The 21,904-nt window shown below is 46.1% G+C and overlaps 1 protein-coding gene across 4 annotated transcripts in view; it reads right to left on the reverse strand.

The window, feature by feature from the left end:
* The window catches only part of DENND2A (DENN domain containing 2A), a 118,984-nt gene that overhangs the window by 61,837 nt on the left and 35,243 nt on the right, over positions 1–21,904 (reverse strand). For all 4 annotated transcript variants that reach the window (XR_006384324.1, XM_044246718.1, XM_044246717.1 and 1 more), the window contains 2 exons: positions 13,917–14,018; positions 9,028–10,191 (listed from right to left, as the gene is read on the reverse strand). Coding sequence is in view for 3 of the 4 variants with exons in the window: in XM_044246718.1 (XP_044102653.1) it covers positions 9,028–10,191; positions 13,917–13,990 (1,238 nt within the window). In the remaining variant the exon portion in view is untranslated. Of the gene's footprint in view, positions 1–9,027; positions 10,192–13,916; positions 14,019–21,904 lie in introns of those variants that run through there.

Below are 21,904 nucleotides of genomic sequence, written 5' to 3' on the forward strand. Positions count from 1 at the left end.
TTCTGAAGCTGCCCCCTGAAGCTCACTAGTGAGTTTCTGGTAAAACCTAACCACTTCCTGGGGCCTTTCTGTGGGCCAGGGCTGGTATTCTAATGAGACAGGCAAAGAAACTGAGAATAAGGATTTAGAAACTCTAAAAAAAAAAATCTTTTTTTAAAGTAATTTCTATACCCAACATGGGGCTCGAACTCACAACCCCAAGATCAAGAGTCACATTCTCTACAGACTGTAACTGCCAGATGCCCATGTTGAGACACTTTTAAATCAATTTGACAGAATAAATTTTTAAAACACAACTAGAACTTGCACAGTGTTGTCTTTTTTCATGTCACTTCTCTGGTCATTCTTTTTTATTGTATTTTACAAAAGTTTTGTTCAGCAAAGCATTGCAAACACAGGCTCACAGGTCCCCCTAGGGTTTGAGGAGCTGGGTGCAAGGCCGCCCACATGCTACTTCTCCCCTCATACAACTTCCTGTGCCTTCATGGGCTCTCTTCCTGGTCCTTTCCCTCTTTCTGGGCTTTGGGCGTATCCCAAGGTTTTTCTTTAGATTCTAAACTTCGTATCTCCATGTCTGAATTCATTACTCCTTATCTCCACTCCACCCTGGTATCTTCTAATCCTGAGCTCAGCCTGTGGCGTGGCCCAGAAACACAAAGAATGGCCAGGCTTCCAGCTTTCAGCCTAAGTGCCTATGGTTTTTAAGTCAGGTCAGGAGGCTGAAAACTGTCACTTATGCCCTGGGGGGCCTGACTCACTCACAGGAGCTCAGGCTGTGAAGGAAGGGCTCTCTCTCCATGCGCCCCTTCTTCCGCCCCTTGAGGTATCCAGCCAGAAGAGGAAGGACTGAGCTTCAGAGCTCCAGATGGGGTCTAGGCAAGTGGGAAGCAGATCTGAGTTGTTTTCTCTAGGATGGGATTGTGTCGTGCAGTGTGCCCCGCCCCCAACTCCCGAACACTCCCTAGTCCGGGATGCCTAGCTGAGTACTAGTACTAGCTAGTACTAGTACTAGCTGAGGCTGGTACAAGCCAGGCAGCGGCTTGGGGATGGGAGTGTGGTGGTCTGTGAGCCAGAGCAGGGCAAAGTTACTGGGCTGGAGTCGCGCACAGCTCCTGGGTTTTACCTGCTGAGTCAACCAGATCATGTCCCCAGCAGGCACACTACCTAGATTTGGTAAGGAACATGCAAACTGTTCAAAGAGATCACAGAATCATTCACTCAACATTTACTGAGTAGTGACTAAGGGCTTTACTCAGATTAGCACGTTTGAACTTTGCAACAACCTTGTGAGAAATTACTATTATTATCCACACTTCATACATGAGAATAAAGAGATGGAGAGAGGTTAGATAAATTGCTCAAGGTCACATGGGGAGAAAGTGGTAGAGTCAGGGTCAGAACCTGGACGTCTGGCGATGAATGGTGCTCTTAGTGCAGGCACTAGGCGGAATCTGGATGTAAGACAATATGGGAGGAAATGTGCAGTCACAGAAAGGTTTTAATACCTTTATTTACATATTAACCTTGCACAAAAGGGAATTTCAAAAGGCTAACAGTAACCACATCCAAACTGGCTTCTCTCTTGTTTTAAACATTTCCATATTTGTTCCACATCCAGTCCATATGTTTAATCAGCACCTTCTGGCGTCTGAGTTCAGCCCGTAGCTGGTGATGCAAAGGCAAGAAGTCCCTGCCTTCGGGGAGTCCACAGCCTGGTGAAGGGGTGTAACCGCCTCTCAGCCTCACTTTGCTTCTTGGGCCCTCAAATTACCATGTGATTGTGGTACTTCTTAGTTTTAGAGATGCTGGAATTCTCCAATGGGCTCACTGAAGCTTGCTGACAAGGGTTATAACTTAAGTATTATCCCAATTTTGACAACCAATGCCAAATACTGTGATTTCAAGGAGTATTTTGAAGGTTATTCATGACTTTTCCATATTTTTGTAAATGAACTACTGTCTTACAAGCTCCTCCCCCATTGAATGACCCATGGGAATCTCAAAATGAGTAAATCCAAAATTGAACTCAGCCTCCCATTCTCCCTCCTGGATGAGGACCAGCTCCTCCTCCAATGCTCCTCAGCAAAGGCTATCACCATCTATCCAGACGTTTATGCCTTAAACCTGGGAGTCCTGTCCAAAGCCCCTTCTCCATTACCACCCATTTCTATCCAATTAGTTGGAGTGATTTTAACCAATTTGCTGGAGTTACCAGCGGTATTCCCAGTATCCCCTACTTCCCTCAGTCCCCACTGCATTGAAACCACAGGCCAGCCCCAACGTCTCCTGGCTCTGCCTTCCACCCACTGCTACCCACTAGGCCCATCAGTGCCCCTCCCAGTCGGCTTTTCACAAATGCACATCAGGCTGGGACTCTCGTGGGTGGCTCAGTGGGTTAGGCTGCTGCCTTCAGCCCAGGTCATGATCTCGGGGTCCTGGGATTGAGTCCCGCATTGGGCTCTCTGCTCAGTGGGGAGCCTGCTTCCTCCTCTGTCTGTCTCTCTGCCTACTTGTGATCTCTCAAATAAATAAATAAAATCTTTAAAAAAAAAAAAAAAAAAACTTTGACATGTGGGGCGCCTGGGTGGCTCAGTGGGTTAAAGCCTCTGCCTTTAGCTCAGGTCATGATTTTAGGGTCCTGAGATCGAGCCCCACATCAGGCTCTCTCTGCTCAGCAGGGAGCCTGCTTCCCACCTCTCTCTCTCTGCCTGCTGCTCTGCCTACTTTGTGATCTCACCCTCTGTCAAATAAATAAATAAAATCTTTAAAAAAAGAAAAACCACTTTGACATGTTTCCCTTTTGTCTTAGGTGGTAGGCCCAAATCCTTGCCTGGTCTATTGGACTCTTCCAGAGCTGGCTGCAGAAGACCTGGGGGCCTCAGCTCACACCCTTCCTGACCCTCTGGCCACACTCCTGCTTTCAGGGCCTCGGGCACACTAAATCTTTCTTGCTCTGGGACCTTCATCTGTTTCTCACCTGAACACTCCCCTCCCACCTTCCTTCTTGCCTGGCAACCTCAGGCCTCTGTTGGGAGGGCTGCTTCCTCCCCAGTGCGGCCCTGTTTCCAGGACAGGTGAGATACCGCTACTGAACATTCCCACAGTGCCACAAGCTTCCTGAGTGCTGTTATAGTTCATAACTGCAGAGCTGTGTACGTCTAAAGACCACTAGCCTGTGAGGTCCGGGAGGTCAGGGTCTCCATCTGTTCTGTTCACTGCTATATGCTAGTATCACAGAGGTGCATGATAAATATTTGTTGGTTGAATAAATGAGTGAATATTTTAAAAGCTGGTTTTAATGGCCAGATTTACTGCTTATAGTTTATCCCTCCATTGGGGTAAAGATAAGGCAGCTGTACTCTTGGAGCTAATTTTTCGTCAATTGTTTGGAACACATCTCCCCCAGGATTATTCTCAGCTATGACTTAAATGAGCTTGGAGAGCCTGGGACCTAGGCACCACGTAAAACACCATTCGTCTGGGCTGGGAACTGTAAAAACCATGCTTTGATCGCCTCAGCCACCTGCGCTGCCACAGACTCTCTTCTTACCTCCGTCCCCAGCAACCACACGCAGCTCTTTCCCCTGTCCCACCATGCCCTTGGGAGGAGCATTCATGTCACCGGGTGATCACAGTGAGGGGCTAAATGCGAGAAGGCTTATGGTAGCTCAGCCCACACTCTTATTGGTGACCCCCTCCAACAACTGCAACTGCTACTCGCGTTGGGTTTCTGCTTATCTCTATCCTGAATCCAAAACAGAAACGTCAGAAGAAAAACCATCTCTATTCCCCATTATGCCTAACATCCAACCATTTCAACTTTCAGTGCGAAGTAAGACATGACAGTCACTGCTCTAATATAGAATTAACAACCATCCTCTCTATTCTCGTGTTTTTGTTTTCTAATGCAACCACCATTAAAATAAATGAATTTAGGGCACCCAGGTGGCTCAGTGGTTAAGCCTCTGCCGTGGGCTCGGGTCATGATCTCAGGGTCCTGGGATTGAGCCCCGCAGCAGACTCTCTGCTCAGCAGGGAGCCTGCTTCCTCCTCTCGTTCTGCCTGCCTCTCTGCCTACTTGTGATCTCTCTCTCTCTCTGTGTCAAATAAATAAATAAAATCTTTAAAAATTAAAAAAAAAATGAATTTACAAAATCAAGCTTCTCCAGTGCTTTCAGGTAACTTCTGCTCTAGGTCTTAATCAAACAATTTGCCCTTTTGAAGATTTTAAATACTCGGGTTTTCTTTTCTTTTTAAGATTTATTTACTTATTTAGGAGAGAGAGAAAGCACTGCATTCATGAGCATGCCCGTGCATGTGCATGTGGGAGGGGCAAAGGGAGAGGGAGAGAGAAGCTCAAGCAGACTCCCCGCTGAGCACAGAGCCCAACCCTGAGATCATGACTTGAGCGGAAACCAAGAGTGGGACACTTCACAGACTGAGCCATCCTGGTGCCCTATTATGGTCAGTGTTGGTTTACTTTATTTTATTTATTTATTTGACAGAGAGAGAGAGAGAGAGCACACGCGAGCGAGCTCAAGCAGGGGGTGCAGCAGAGGGAGAGGGAGAAGCAGACTCCCAGCTCAGCAGGGAACCTGATGTGGAGTTCAATCCCAGGACCCTGGGATCATGACCTGAGCAAAGGTACTTAAGCAACTGAGCCACCCAGGCACCCCAACACTCAGTTTTTAGACATGGCAGTTAGAATTGCCTCATGGATGTCATGTTGACCAGGACAGATTTGTAGTATCAGGGACAGACCGCAGTATGGCTGGTAAGTTAACTTAGCCACTAACTGGGTAATAGCTGAGGGTTGCTGCCGGCCAGACGACTCTGGGGGTCCCAATCAGTCCTAGAGAAGACGCAAATTATTAAATCAATAATATCAGGCATGTGACTTGGCAGTCATATAACGACCAAGGTTTCACGTCCTCCAAAAGTTCTGCAAGTCACATGCTAAAGCTCCGAGAAAAGGCTGAAGCTGTACAATGTCAAAATAATTAGTTGAAAAGCTGAAATTTTGGTCAACATCATTATTTGGTTTCATAAATATCTAAAAACTCTGTCATAGGATCAAATTAAACTGAAATTAAAAGTCTGCATTCCAGTTCAAACATCTGGGGCATACAGATACATGTGAATTCAGGATGCTGCTCATACTTACAAAACAGTAACTTGTTAAATGTTGGCTTTAAGGCATTCCTGCCAGTTACTCAATGCATGCCACAGGACATATACAAGCAAGTGAGTGCTGCTGTAGGGACCTTATCTTGGGAATTTCCTGACATTTAAGGGTTTCTCATTTCCCATTTTAGGATGGAAGGCACAAGTCCTTGCTTTTAATTTCCTGGGGCTTTAGAGAAATGAAGAAAGAAGAAAGGGACAAAAGGAGGAGGGGAGAGAACACAGAACAGAGAAAAAAAGGGAAGAGAAGGAAAAGAAAGAAGACATTTTCTGAAACTGAGCATCTGAGTCCACTGGTTTGGCTCCCGCAGAAGCGGACTCATTGGCCTTCAGCATTCTCTGAAGTGCACAGCCTGGCCATGTAATTCTAAACCCTCCCAACCTCAAAATCCTTAATCATTCCTTTCTTCAGCTCTGGCTTGGCTCTCCTGCTTCAGAGAGGGCAGTAAGTCTGCCAAATTTGAGTTGAGCCTCTTCTTTTTGTTAAGAGATAGGACCACAATAAAAAGTACACTTTATTTTTCTAAGTAGAAAATGAACATCGTGCCCTAATCACCCCCACTGTACTATTTTAAACAAAAGGAAAAATCCAAAGCCAAAATTCTTAAAAACACAGCTGATGCAACCATATTCAAACTGGCCAAGAAAAATTTCATTTTTGGACTGAAACTAAGTAACTTTAGCTGGTTTTAAAGAGAATGCTGGAAGACGGCAAAGAGCAGATGGTAGCTACAAGAGAAAAGATAATGGGAATAACTGTTCACCAGGTTGATCTATCTGCCCAGAGATGACACAGAGGTAAGATTCTGATTTCCCAGAAGCAACCTGCCCCTGAAAAAGGGGGCCTTCCTGGAGGAACAGCCCAGAAAGCGCACAGAAGAGCTGTCATGACACACCAGGGTCATGAGCAGAAAGGTCACCCCAGTACTTAGGCACGTGGGTTTTGGCACTGGTTTGGGAAAGGATTAAGAACTGGAGGCGGATACTGCTTTCTCAGAATATAAACAAGGAAGCCTCTAAGTTCTTCAATAGATCCTATGTACCACTGATACCCTAACCTGGTAAAGGCAGTACAATGAAAGCCAAGTAAAAACCAGTCACATTTATGGAATACAAACACCAAAATCTTAAATAAAGTATTAGAAACAGAATTCCACAGTATATTAAGAGAGTAACAAACCAGGACCAAACGAGAGTGCATTCCCAAAATGTAAGAATGGGTTAATATTAGGATATAAAGTCATTATTCACAGGTCAAAGGACAGGAACGTATGATCATATAAAGCTATTGAAAAGTAACCTGACAAAAATCTAACATTCAATCCTAATTTCTAAAATCCTAAGTAAGGGGCACCTGGGTGGCTCAGTGGGTTAAAGCCTCTGCCTTCAGCTCAGGTCATGATCCCAGGGTCCTGGGATAGAGCTCTGGATTGAGCTCCGCATCGGGCTCCCTGCTTGCAGGAAGCCTGCCTCCCCCCCTCTCTCTGCCTGTCTCTCTGCCATCTTGTGATCTCTGTCTGTCAAACAAATAAATAAAATCTTAAAAAATATAGATAAATAAAACCCTAAGTAAAAGAAGCATAGGGTTGTCTGGGTGGCATAGTCAATTGAGCATCCCACTCTTGGTTTCAGCTTATCTCAGTGTTGTGAGATCCTGCTGGGCGTGGAGCCTACTCCGGATTCTCCCTCTCCCTCTGCCCTCCCCCTCCCTCCTACCCACTCCACTGACCTCTCTCCCTCTTTCTAAAAAGCAAAAAAAAAATATATATATATATATATATATATATATTTTTTTTAATAAGGGGCGCCTGGATGGCTCAGTCAGTTAAGTGGCTGCCTTCAGCTCAGGTCATGATCCCAGGGTCCTGGGAATGAGCCCCTCATTAGGTTCCCTTGCTCAGTAAGGAGCCTGCTAATCCCTCTTTCCCTGTCTGCTTCTCCCTCTGCTTGTGTCCTCTCTCTGTGTCAAATAAATAAATAAAATACTTTAAAAAATAATAAAATAAAATAAAAAAGGAAGGTGAAAAAAAAAGTGGTAATGTTGAAAGATCTCTATGACATCCTAAGTAAAAAACAGTACATATATATATACATATATATATATATATAGCATGATTTCTTTTTTTTTAAAGGACATAATATCTCTTTCTTTCTTTCTTTCTTTCTTTCTTCCTTTCTTTCTTTCATCTATTTATCTATCTACCTACCTACCTACGTACCTATCTGGAATATGCAAACTTTTTCCCTTGGAAGAGAACTTAAGAAATTCTGTTTTTTGCAGCCAAAACAATCCTACCTGACAGATCATGTAAAGTAGGCCAGTGACATGACTGAATATAATTCTAGAAGACTGTTCTGGCTGCTACAGAGGAATACACTGGGGTGGGAAGTGGACACGAGAGAACTAAGGAGGTAGCAGTGAAGCAGATGTAGTCACATTCAAGGGCATGTCTCCAACAGCTTGCTGATAAATTAGATCAGGGCTCTGTGAAAAGGAGAGGAATCACAAATGACTTCTAGGATTTGGCCGAAGTGTAACGAAGGGTGATGCCATTTAATAAGATGGCTGTGATTTGGGGAGGAGACGCTTAGAGTAGCCTGGACTGGGAATTTAGGTTTGGACACGCTCAGTCCAAACTATGAATACAACCAAATGGGACAGCCATGCCGGAGATGACTCTGCAAACCTTCGCTGGAAGAGGGAGTCAGGGCTGTGGGGACACATGTGGGGGTTATAAGCATGTAACTGACACTTAACGCCTTGGGACTGAATGAGCTCATTTAGAGAATGAGGCAGACAGAGGAGAGAAGTGCCTGCTCTCACCCAGGATGGTGTGTTGGGGATCTGATTCTGACACTCAGGGAGAGGTGACTGGAACTGAGAAGGAGTAGCATGTGAAGCAGGACCCCCAGGAAAGCAGATGATCTAGAAGCCCAGTGAATGGAGTGAAGTTGTTCCTCTAATGCCAAGACATGTCCTGTAAGAAAAGGACAGAGAACAGGCAACTGGATTTGGTGAGATGGGGGTCACAGGTGGCCTTGGGTCAAGAGCAGTTTCAGGATAAGTGGCAAAAGTAACTACAGGAGTTAAGGGGAAAACAGAAAGTGCAGAATGGGTGACCAGAGCAGAGACAACGGCTCTGAGTTTTCCTCTGTGGCTGGTTTCCAGTTTAGTGGGTATCAAACCAATTAGCACATCCCAGAAATAGGCTAGAAAGTAGTTCTCAAAGCAGAAAAGAAACAGTTTCCAATGCACCGATCTGATCTTCAAGCACGCACATACTTTATTATCTCATGTACTATTCTGACATTATAAAAGATTTAGGGTGTGCATCTTTATGTATAAATGAGGAAACGGAGGCTTCGGGAGGTCAGACAAGGTGTTCGAGGTCACACAGAGAGACAGCAACAGGGTCGAGGCCAACCCGGGTTGTGTTTCTAGAGCTCACACCAAGAAAAAGCATGAAGACAGGAGCCAGCGGAGATTGGAAACACAGTGCACGAGTGGGGGATGGGAGTGGCAGATGAGAGTCAGCACCAATTAGCCCACCGCCCGAGTTACCACAAGTTCTCGCTGAACTCTCGGTTAGCGCCAGAAATAGAAGGACTTGTCACATCCAAAGGGTATTTTCCCAAGCTAATACTCATTTTGAGGATGGAGAACACAAAACACTAGCATCACTTATCGCGCCTACAGGTTTCATCAATACACTGTCTGTCTCAAGCTATGACCAGTCTGGACCAACTACAAGACCCACCCATTTAATAAAACCAGTAAGCCACCACCTGAGAGCGGCTGTGATGCAGCATAAGCCACTGAGCAGACAGTCAGCCGCCACCTACCTGTGGTCAGCACTGGGTTTCGGCCTCCCGGTCCACAGTCTTCTGCTCACAGAGGAGGGCGGGGGCGAGGAGGGCAGGGGCGGGGGAGGTAGAGAAGGCAGAGGAGGCAGGTGTCTTTTATCCTTCCGGAAGCTGATGCCTGGGTTCCCGTCCTTGTCCCCTTCTCCATCGTGTTTAAACGTTCTCCGGGGCTTGGGCAGGGGGTTGATGAAGGGTTTTGCAGGGGAGCCCTCTGAGCCCCTGTCCACACCCTCCAGGCTCTGGTCGCAGGGTCTCCTGCACAAGCCTTTCCTTTCCTCTGCAGCCTCAGGGGTGGGGTCCCTGGCCTCCAGGTCCCAGTGGTGGGACCTGAATTCCAAGCCACGCCCGGCCCCACGGTTCTCAGGGAGGGTGGGCCCCTCCTCAGCCTTGTCCGGCAGGCAGTGTGGGGAGTAACAAGTCCCAGGTAACTGGGGATCCAGCCCCGCCGACCCATCCTTCAGAGCCTGCTCCAGTTTCTTGACCTGCCTCAGCACGGAGAGGCTGTCATTCGGAAAGCGCTGTTTGCCCAGCCTGGGCTCTCGGCCTCTGCCCAAGCTGGGAGCCAGCTGCCTGGCTGGCTGGCTGAGGTCTTGCCTTGGCTCTGCATCTTGTCCCCCGACTTTCATGACCCCTTTATTCCTCTCATTCTCCTTGCTCTCTGTCTCAGGCCTGGTTCCATCCTGCACCTCCGTGACCCACGTTCTCACACCATCACTGCTCCTCCTCCCCATCACACAAGACATCAGGTAGTCCTCTTGCCCATCTGCTCTCCTGCAGGGTGCAGGGGTGGGCAACTCCTTTTTCCCTTCCCATTTGGATATCTTGTCCTTTATGCTGAGGGGCTTGTGCAGGGCCCCTCCCTGGGCAGGAGGACAGGGGTTCTGAACACCGCTGAGCTGCCTCTTGCCTGCCTTGCTGGCTTCTTTAGCACTGAGACCTGAAGCTGGGTCGCTGATGATCATATCTGAGCTGAACATGTTCTGCTGAAGACAGTTCACTCTTGACTCTAGCATCAGGTTACTGAGACTTTCCAGTGAGCTTCTTCTAGGGGGTGAATCCTGATCAGTCTCTGGCAAAGGAATGGGGGACCTAATTGGCAGCCTTCGAGGGTCTTCCCCAGCCTTTGGACCTTCCACCTTGACCCTGAACAAGAAAGACAAACATTGGGTAATGGATTCTTAGTCATAGAGACTAGCTAGAACCTAGATATAAATGCTATGTGCTAGCTGTTGAACAGTAAACGCTGAAACCACCACTTTAAGAAATCACTTTGTCCTTCTTAGGAAGACAGTATTGTGGAATGAAAGGATCTGGATTTTTGGAACGCAGCAGACTTGAGTTTAAAGCCTAATTTAACCACTGACCACTGTGTGACCTTGGACAAGCTGTTTCACTTCTCTAAGCCTAAGTGTCCTCATCTGTGAAATGGGAATAATGGTAATACGTATCCACCAGAATGGCTGAAAACATTGAAAGAGGCAGGCCATATTAAGCATTTAGCATGTCGTAAGTATATAACGTTATCATTATTGTCAGCTTGTTTTCCTGATGAAAACAGGGAACATCTTCTGAGGTAAAAGCTTCATAGTCCAGATTTCCTCTGTTTCTGGAATCAATGGATGGGCCTTTGTGACGACTATTTAAAAATTAGAACAGGGACGCCTGGGTGGCTCAGTTGGTTGGACCACTGCCTTCGGCTCAGGTCATGATCCCGGAGTCCCGGGATTGAGTCCCGCATCAGGCGCCCAGCTCCATGGGGAGTCTGCTTCTCCCTCTGACATTCTCCTCGCTCATGCTCTTTCTCACTGTCTCTCTCTCAAATAAATAAATTTTAAAAAATAAATAAAAATAAAAATTAGAACAATGCCATACGTTGGGACGCCTGGGTGGCTCAGTTGGCTGGACGACTGCCTTCGGCTCAGGTCATGATCCTGGAGTTCCGGGATCGAGTCCCGCATCAGGCTCCCAGCTCCATGGGGAGTCTGCTTCGCTCTCTGACCTTCTCCTCGCTCATGCTCTCTCTCACTGTCTCTCTCTCAAATAAATAAATAAAATCTTTAAAAAAAAAAAAAAAAGGGCGCCTGGGTGGCTCAGTGGGTTAAAAAAAAAAAAAAAGAACAATGCCGTAAGTCATAAAATGTCTGCTCATTCTGGACTTCCTAAGTTGTCCTGACTTGAGTAGGAAAAGCCACAATTATTGGCTGCATCTGAACTGGACCTTCTCTAGACAGTGAGCCTACTAGACTGGCTTCTTCATGTGAACAGGGATTGCTTGGTTTTGTTGGATTACTTTGAATTTTGGCCTGTTTGCGCTACTGTTGAATTCTCAGCACCTGGAACAACGGCAGAGTAGCAGAACGTGGTACTCATTAGCCACATGTGACATTCACATTGGACAGAGTAAAAGAATATTTCCATCATCGCTGGAAGTTCTGGCCTAGAACAAACACGTCGGGTATAAGCCTCCAAATGTGATTTTAGGAGATTAGTCAGTACCACGAAGCTGTTCAAAGCTCTTTTGAAAGGAAACCAGAAAAACATTTTTAAGCTAGTCTAATGAGAACGGGAGTATCTGTGTTTTTGAATGCAAAATAATCTTCCACCAGCAAAGGTCGTAACTAAGCAGACTGACCTTGGACATGCCAAGATTAACAAGGATGCACAGACCAACTTCATGGTGCACATTTTTGGAATATATAGATCTGACTACATAGGAATTCTGAAACTCTAGTTAAGGGTCACAGTGAGGGACGAATAATAAGCAATTTCATGCATCCTGTTACTATTCAGCTTTCTGTTCCAAAGACTAATAATTGTTTACATGAAGACTTCTCCCTCCATGGGGACATTAACACGTAAATTGTGTTGCTATTTGTGGTTGCACAGCATAAATTAGAAACTTGTGAATATGCAAACACATTTTCATATTTTAAATACGGCTATGAAAGCAGAATTCCTTATTTAAATAAACAATTAGCATGCTCAGCACAGTGCTTACAAAAGAGAAACACATTTTTCAATTGTCCTGTCACCACTGAGGACATTAGCATGAATTCAGATTTTAGTGAGAAGCAGAAACAGAATCAGTTTGTTGATATTTTACTGAAAGTTCAAAAGGCAGAAGTTAAAGCCGTGGCTCTCACAGTGCAAGAAGCAGGATGACAGGCAGACACATAAATACACAAGTCACATTAGTTCATGCTTAATGACAATGGAGGATATAAACAATAATCATAAAAATTGTATGTACTGGTTTTTTCAAAGATTTATTTATTTTAGAGAGAGAGAGAGAGGCATGAATGGGGGGCGGGCAAAGCAAGAGGGAGACTCTCCAGCAGATGCCCCACTGAGTGCTGAGCTCCACGCGGGGCTCAATCCCACGACCCAAGAGATCATGACCTGAGCCGAAATCAAAGGTCGGGCACTTAACTAACTGGGCCACCCAGGCGCCACATGGACTGTTAAAAAATACTGACGATGGATAAACATGGCTTTCAAGTCATTGGGGACCTCGGTTTGAATCTTGGCTCTTTTTTTTTTCATTTTAAAATAAAAACTCTCTGGGCACCTGGGTGGCTCAGTGGGTTAAAGCCTCTGCTTTCAGCTCAGGTCATGATCCCAGGGTCCTGGGATGGAGCCCCACATCGGGCTTTCTGCTCAGCGGGGAGCCTGCTTCCCCACCCCCCTCTCCCTGCCTCTCTGTCTACTTGTGATCTCTGTCTGTCAAATAAATAAATAAAATCTTTAAAAAATAAACATAAAATAAAATAAGAACTCTCGGGGCACCTGGGTGGCTCAGTTGGTTGAGTGTCTGACTCTTGATTTCAGCTCAGGTCATGACCTCAGGTCATGAGATCAAGCCCTGTGTCAGGCTCCACACTGAGCATGGAGCCTGCTTAAGATTCTCTCTCCCTCCCTCCCTCTTTCTCCCCCCACCCCGCCCCACCAAAATAAATAAATAAAAACTCTCTCTCTTTCTTCTCTAGACTGGAACTTGACTGGTGCAGAGGTCAAATTTATCTTTAAATTTATCTAGTATGCAGTAGACAGTCAATAAATACTTAGAAGACAAATGAGTGGATGAGTCAATATACGTTAATGTCCCCAGAGTACAGCACACACTCTAGTTTCTGACAGTAAGTACTAAATGGCAAGGAGTGTTGTTGCAATTGTCTACGATCCCAGATGTCTGGGGTGACCTCACAATCACGGAGGCCCAATGTGAAAACTGAAAGGGAAGAAGGACGGCTTAAAGAAGACCACATGGAATTATGAAGCTCAAGCGAGAGGCAAGGATGATGAAGCCAGAGGCAAAGGACCCCCTTCTCCATGTGGTTATTGCACTCAAGGATTTTCTGAGGTCCTGTTTCCAGGACGCTACAGCCCCAGAAGGGACTGGGGACTGCGGGGCAGAGCTGTGATGACCAAGGCCACCGCAGAGTGTGAGACACAGAGTCAGAGGAAAGGGCTCCATGTGGAGAGAAAACAGCACTGAAAGAGGGTGGGCAAAGCCGGCTTTGTGGACAGATGCACCTATACAGATTTAAGGTTCAAGGATAATGAAAAGGCCTATGCATCCTAGTAGTTAGGAGAATGAATCCCGGGCTGGAATGGGGAGAGGGCGTGAAGCTGCCACGGGCCCGTCCTCTCAACAACTGGGCGCTAGTCAGACCTTCCACTGCCCACTGTGGTCACAGGTTCTCCAGCATGTGGGGATGATTTCCAGGAGGTACATGGCAATGACTTGGAAAAGAACCTGTCCTTAGTCCAACGAAGTGGGGTTAGAGAGGAGGGAAAGGCGGTAGAGAGAGGAAGGAAGTAGAGACTCTGGGCCAACTTCTACACTCTCCGGGGAGAAAAGCTCTTACTTGTCAGCCAATTTGTAGCTCAGGTTTTCGGTCTGGCTGCGGCTGCCCTTGGCCGGGCTGCACACTGTCATCATGTCAGCACCAAGAGGAGCTCCGAGTCGCCTGGGGGAACAGGGATGCACACTCAGTGAATCACGACAGCAAATCTAGGGCCCACACCCCAGACTATTTATCCCTGACAGAGTCCACCCAGGGGTGGGGCATGTGTGTGTGACTGCAACACACCCTTCAGAATCCCTGACCCAGGAGAGAGGGCAAGGGCACAGAATCCTGAGATCCCCCTGGATGCAGACCCCATACCAACCAAGCTCTTCTCAGTCCGAATGCATGCCAATCCTGTGTGTGCGCGTGCACGTGCCACGTGTGTTTATGGGTGTGTGAAAGCAAAAGATAAAATACCAGCACAACCCAGCACTTTTTCAGGCTCTCTTAAACCTGTGATGCACTAACAGTCCCCAAAGAAGACATGAGTCATTACTCTACTTGACACAATAAACCGCCTGCCTCAGCCAAAACCCCCCCACAGAGGTACTCCTGTGCTGGCCCTTGGGCACGCATGGACGCCCTCCGTCCTTGGCCTTGGAGCCCTGTGTGAAGACCCTCTCCCAGCCACTACAAACCCAGGGAAGGAAACACGGAGCCACTAGGTTATCTGTTTGGTTTCAGGAAGAGCAGGTGGCTCTGGCAAACCCAGGAATCCCACGGGGCACCTCACACCTAACAAATAAGGACTACGTGGATGCCAAAGCAGCAGCCTCCGCGGTGTAGTGGTTTCATGACACGCAAGTGCCTGACATTCCAATGCAGTGAAGTAGCTGATTAAAATGTAGGATTTCAATAGCAAGGCCCGTCAGAACTCTGTCTCTCAACATGAGGACAGACGGACATTGCTCAGGTCGATGTGGCTAGGAAGATGAGACCCATCGAGAACGGAGAACACCAACAGGATGTGCAACGCCAAAGCATGAACACTGCATGGACGGTCCCTCCTGATGGGGACAAGGTGGCTCTTTGGTTAGAGGTTCAAGGAGTACTGAGATACTGGAGATTCACGTCTCTTTTCCACTGACCCTCCAGGGAATCCTTCTCCTGAGTCCCTCTCAAGTTCCAAGATTCCCATCCCCTCTCCCAGGAGAGTCTGCCTGCCAGGTGACAGGGTAGCTGCTCAAATTCCTGGCCTGGGCATCCCCTTCCTGCAAGAAATCAAAGCGCTGGACTTTAAGACATGCGTGTAATTCCTGGGAACAAGGAGAGGGAGGCCAGGAGCAGGAAGAGAAAAAGAAAAGGTAGCAAGCTCTGGGTAACAAATTAAAAGGAAGAGGATTGAGACTGGTGAACTGAAAAGCCAGGAAGGCAATAGGCTGGTTCAAGCAGGTGTGAGTTTGGGGAGGGGGGCAGCGCTTAGGCCTGGCCACGGAGCTCAGCTGCCCCTTACCCAGGTATGTGGCATCCTACCTTTTGGGGTACGGCTGTGCTGAAAGCAATCCAGCTCTTTAAAGAAGTCAGACCCAGAGCTCTCCCCTCCCGTTAGGGAAGAGAGCGCTGAAGGGCCTTTCAGAACAGGAAGGAACTCATTGCCTCTCTCATAATGCTCCACAAAGCTCTGGTCAACTATACTTCAATTAAGAAAAAAAAAAAATGCTTTTGGAGCCTCTCCATTTGGCTGGGCTGAAAGACACGGCCCTTTTGTCGTGCATCTGGCAGATAGCCCCGTTGGATATCAAGGACAGTGGCTGCTCCCTCACCGCCCCCCTCATGCCTGACTCTGTACCCACACGCACAACCGCAGGGATGAAGTCTCAATCCGCATGAGCAGCAACTCTCTCCAGCCACTCCCTTCTTTCTAGCAGGCATCCCCCTCTCCTGGGCACCACAAGCACGTGCCAGGTTCTGTGCAGGATGCAGGGCGGCCTCAAGGATGAGTTAAGACATGGAGTCTGCCCTCAGGGAGAACACCCAGGACTGTGCTTGGGTCACTCAGTCCTGGCATCTGGCTTTCCCCCAAAGAGAACAATTTGCCTATACTTCCCAGAAAACCAGAGCTTTCCCAAAAGGGACAAAAGCCGTTGTGTCTCATGCACAGAGAACCGTGTATGGAGTCTGAGGTTGAGGGTCACAAGAAGCACTTAAACAATATGGTACTGGAGTGAACTCGATTCCCATTGGGTACTAATGACCTCGAGGACTAAAACCGCGGTCTCCAGAGAAATAGCTGGTGCCATATTCTGAGAAGCAAGTTCAAGTGGGCTTCCGGGGCTGGAATTGAGAGAGTAAAGAAGGGCCCGCCACTCAGCGATCAGCCTCCCAGCATTTCTAAACTCACAGACGGACAGAACATGTTGCCCCCACAAAATGACGACCCTTCCCTTTTCACCTGTGATGCTTCAAAGCCATTAAGTAGGTGACAAGCCCAGCTTAACTTGCTGACTGGAAGTACTCCGGCACTTATGTCACCGTAACTTTGCCATCACTTTGTAGATCTGGGATTGCAAGGTGGAGCTATTCCCCCAAATGTGCTCCACCGGGAATCTGTTCGAGTCTGCTGGGGGGTCTTGGAGGGGCAGGTAGACTCCAGGGCACCGCTCCAACTACCAAAACTCTCTGTCTGGGCACTGGCCTGAAGCTGCATTTAAATACAGTCAATCAAAGGCCTCGGGTGATTTTTACACAACCCGACATTCTTTATTTCTTCCTGAGCAATTTGGCCTTGTGATCCAGACTGGTTTCCAGGAGGTATAATGAATGCATGACTAATAAAAACACATTTTCCCACTCCACTGCTTTCCATAAAAACAGAACTTCTCATTCACCAGATGGGCTTAACTAGTATTAATAATTTTAATTAAATTTAAAATGCCATACAAAATTCTGAAGCTAGATGATAGGTACGTGAATATAGGTTTTAGAGAGACGCTTCTGGTCTGTCTCAAAGGACCACAGAAAATGTAATTGTTCCAGCCTGACATTACCAGATCAAAAACCTGTGTTATTTTATAATTCCTTTACATTTACCCACAAAGGCTTAAAGTTCCAGTCTGATCTCTGAAAACACCGTTTTTTCTTTTTTTAAGGGACTTGGGAGTACTAAAAGGTGACATTATTAATTGAAAAACAAGTGTCTTGCTTTTGCCCATGAGAGTGTCAAGATTTTAAAACAGATATTAAGTGTTTTCCTGGTGGTAGGAAGGAGGAAATGACATATCAGATCATCTCCTGAGCACAGTTCTTACAGGAATGGCTGAGGGACTTGAAGGAGGGACAGGGTGCAGCCGCAGTGCCGCAGTGCGGAGAGAGGAGCCACCAGAGAAAGGAGGGGGGTAGCAGGTCCTTCAGAATCCTGCCCAGGCCTGCCTGTCTGCTCTGCTTCCTCCACTGCCATCTGGGGAAGCAGCCTGGGGAAGCCAGTGTAATGTCCACCGCCAGGAGCCCAGTGAGACAGCCACTGGCGTTCTGAGGCCAGGCCTCTCAGAGCGTTGCTACTTATAATAGAGCATTGTTCATGTTTTATTTATACTGTGCATTGATGAATTATCCATTTATCATATTACAAATTATATAGGGGGCCACTGAGCTCTCACCAACATTAATAACATTCTTCCTGTTAACTCTGGTGGGGTTTTTAATGGTACAACAGGGAGGTGATACTTGAGCTACAGAAATGTTGCTATCGAAGTCACCTACAAAAAGAAGTTCAGATATTACTGTTTTCGACACTGCTCGAAAAACAATCTGGACATACATAAGCCATGGGGGTTGGGGGGGTGGAGAGACTGGTTTCCCCAAATCTTAAAACAAAAACAGTGATTTAAATAAAAAGGGAAATCTGGAAATATCAATCAACTGATAAATGAACAAAGTGTGATATATACATACAAGGGAATGTTACTTAGCCATAAAAAGAAGTGAAGGACTGTTACATGCCACAATATGGATGAACCTTGAAAATACAGTAAGTGAAAAAGCTGGACACAAAAAGCCACATATTGCATGCATCTATTTATAGGAAATATCCAGGGTGGGCAAGTCCATAGAGGGAAGGAGAACTGAGATTGATTGCCAATAAGTAAAGGTTTCTTTGGGGGATGATAGAAATGTTTTGGAATTAGAAAGTAAGGACAGCTATACAACTACCACTATATAGTGAATAACTACAAGTCACTAAATTGTACACTTTAAAAAAAAAAGATTTTATTTATTTATTTGACACAGAGAGATCACAAGTAGGCAGAGAGGCAGGCAGAGTGAGAGAGGGGAAGCAGGCTCACCGCCGAACAGAGAGCCCGATGTGGGGCTCAATTCCAGGACCCTGGGATAATGACTCGAGCTGAAGGCAGAGGCGTTAACCTACTGAACCACCCAGGTGCCCTAAATTGTACGCTTTTTTTTTTTTTAAAGATTTTATTTATTTGACACAGAGAGAGAAAGAGATCACAAGTAGGCAGAGAGGCAGGCAGAGAGAGAGGGGAGGAAGCAGGCTCCCTGCAGAGCAGAGAGCCCAATGTGGGGCTCATTCCAGGACCCCAGGATCATGACCTGAGCCGAAGGCAGAGGCTTTAACCCACTGAGCCACCCAGGAGCCCAAAATGTACGCTTTTAAGTGTTAAATTTTATGTGTGTTATATCTCAATTAAAAATACATTACACGCATCTTCAGTAAAAACAAAAATAAAAAATTGGGGCAAGGGAAGGAGGTGGAGTAAGGAATAAAACACACACAACTATAATTTTCCAGTGCCCTTTACTGTTCTAAGGTTAGTATGCTAATTCTGGAATATAGGTAAATATACACTACATGCACTTGATTTGTACATAAAATGATCATACTTGATATACTGAATGAAAAAATACAATTTACATCACAAATGACTGCATATTAATTCAATATTATTTATTTTTTTAAATGGTTTTTAAAATTTTTTCTTAAAGATTGTATTTGCTCATTTGACTGAGAGAGAGAACGAGAGAGAGCACAAGCTGGGGGAGCAGCAGGCAGAGGGAGAGTGAGCAGCAGGCTCTCTGCTGAGCAAGGAGCCCGATGTGGGGCTCGATCCTTCATGACCTGAGCTAAAGGCAGATGCTTAATTGACTGAGCCACCCAGGCGCCCCAACAATTCAATTTTAAATGGTTTTTCCTTGTGTTGCAAATAAAACTGTAAGTCGTTTGGCTTTTATGATTCTAGTAACTTATTTTTATCGTTTTATAAACAGCAAATACAAAATTGAGAAGGAGCCACAACAATTACTGTAGAACAAAAATAGTTATTTTTCTCAACTGAGCATTCTTCACAGCAAGCATATATGGAAAGTTTGTTTTCAGAAACTATGTTGAGAAGGAAGAAAAACGACCCCGTCACAACCATGCAGCTCTGGCTGTGTCTAGCTGCTCAGGGAAGCTCACCCTGAGCCTCTAGAGGTTTCATTCTCATCTTCTTCAAGCAAACAGTTTTTAAAAAACACTAGGGGCGCCTGGGTGGCTCAGATAGTTAGGTGTCTGCCTTTGGCTCAGGTCATGATGCCGGGGCCCTGGGAGGAAGCCCCATGTCGGTCTCCCTGCCCGGCTGGGAGCCTGCTTCTCCCTCTCCCTCTGCCTCTCCCCCTGCTTGTGCTGTCTCTCTCTGTGTCAAATGAATAAATAAAATCTTCAAAAAATTAAAAATTAAAAAAAAAAAAACCTAAATAGCTCTAGTTTTTTTATTTTGGAGTATTTTCCAAAAGCAAACAAATTTCTTCACATTTGGAAAAAGAAGACTGAAGTGAGTGAGGAACAAGAGAAGCCAAAGGCTACGCGTCGCCTCAGAACAATGCCGAGGAGGCCATTTTGGCAGAATCACAGCCTGTACTCTTGAACCAAATGCTTAAACCATGCCTGCACAAAAACACCACACACCACGACAAGAAAGCAGGTCCCCAGTGCACCATACCAGGCAAAGACCATGGCAGCGCCAAGGAAATGATTTTTTTGCTAACAATCATCAGACTCTTCTTATTTCTAGAAGTTCTGCTTCTGAGCCCAGAAGCTTCCCCCATCAAATAAGAATGTCCAAGAAGGGTCTAATGAAAGAATGAACATGTATCATTTTCTTATTTTTACCATATCCATCAACAGATGACTGGATAAACACATGGGTTAGCCTTATAATGGAATATTATTTGGCCATAAGAAGGAATGAAGGACTCATGCATGCTATGACATGGATGAACCTTGAAAACACCATACAAAGTGAAAAAAGAACAGTGACAAAAGACCACCCATGTTATATGATGCCATTTATACAAAATGTCCAGGACAGGGCGCCTGGGTGGCTCACTGGATTAAAGCCTCTGCCTTTGGCTCAGGTCATGATCCCAGGGTCCTGGGATAGAGCCCCAAATCAGGGCCTCTGCTCAACGAGAAGCCTGCTTCTCCCTCTCTCTCTCTGCCTGCCTCTCTGCCTACTTGTGATTTCTGTCTGTCAAATAAAATCTAAAAAAAAAAAAAAAGAAAAGAAAAAAAAGAAATGTCCAGGACAGGCAACACAATAAAGACAGAAAGCAGATTAGATGGGTTGGGGGATGGGGTAACTGGGTGATGGGCATTAAGGAGGGCCCGTGATGTGATGAGCACTGGGTGTTAAATGCAACTGATGAAATCACTGAACTCTACCTTTGAAACGAACACTATACTATATGTTAATTTTAAAAAAGAAAGAAAGAAAAAGAAAAGCAGGTAAGTGGTTTGCCAGGGCTGGGGAAGGTAGTGTGGGGAGTGACTGTTAATAGGTATGGGTTTTGTGGGGGTAGTAATGAAAATGTTCTAAATTAGGTAGTGCTGATAACTGGGCTGGTGAATATGTTAAAGACCACATGTCTGTACACTTTAAAAAGGGTGAATTTGGGGGCATCTGTGTGGCTCAGTTATGCGTCTGCCCTGGGCTCAGCCCTGCATAGGGCTCCCTGCTCAGCAGGAAGCCTGCTTCTTCCTCTCCCATTCCCCCTGCTTGTATTCCTTCTCTCGCTGTGTCTCTCTCTCTCAAATAAATAAATATTTTTAGAAATAAATGAATAAATAAAAAGGGTGAATTTTATGGTATGTGAATTGTATCTCAATAAATCTGTCATTTAAAAAAAAAAGAAAAAGCAAAAGCAGGAGGGAGTGCTGAATGGAAGGAGTCCTGGCCCCATCCCGGACCGGTGAATCAGACTGCCAGAGGGCCTAGGTATATGCATTTCTAAGCTCCCCCAGGGAATTCATACTACAGTCTAAGAACCCACAAACCATATTTATTTTCCTGACCCTTGTGTACTCAGTCGGGAACAGAAACACTCTCCTCTGCCCTCTGCTTTGGAAGGCAGCCTTTTACTCCAGGGTGTCTGTCTGCTCCTGTTTCCGAGAACCTCTAAAATCTGACCGAGGACTTATCAGCACAGTGAGCTGCTCCTGTCCCTCAAGCCAGGATAAATGCTTCAACTGCTGTGTCCCTACACAGACTTCAATACCAAGGTTTGTTTTCATTCTAAAGGAGGCCTAGGACTAGAAGTATAATCTGAGTAATTTTAAGACTTTCTCTGGGTATGAAAACTCCGTTACCGGACAATAATATTTCAACAACTTGGTCAGTATTTTCCTGACCTACACCTGTCAGTTTGTCTGACGAATGAAGCCACTGGGAATTTGGCGAAAGCAGCCTGACCCTGCGGGCTGGACCACACTCTGTGATGCTCCTGAGGCCTGAGGCAGTTGAAGATTTTTATTCTTCTTTTTTTTAAAAATTTTATTTATTTGACAGATAGAGATCACAAGTAGGCAGAGAGGCAGGCAGAGAGAGAGGAGGAAGCAGGCTCCCCATTGAGCAGAGAGCCCGACGCGGGGCTCGATCCCAGGACCCTGGGATCATGACCCGGGCCGAAGGCAGTGGCTTAACCCACTGAGCCACCCAGGCGCCCCTCTTCTCGCTTTCTTTCTTTTTTTTTTTTTTTTAAATTTTTTAATCTTATTTATTTATTTGACA

Source organism: Neovison vison, chromosome 4 (assembly GCF_020171115.1).
Source record: "Neovison vison isolate M4711 chromosome 4, ASM_NN_V1, whole genome shotgun sequence".
In the NCBI taxonomy this organism is placed as follows: Eukaryota; Metazoa; Chordata; class Mammalia; order Carnivora; family Mustelidae; genus Neogale; species Neogale vison.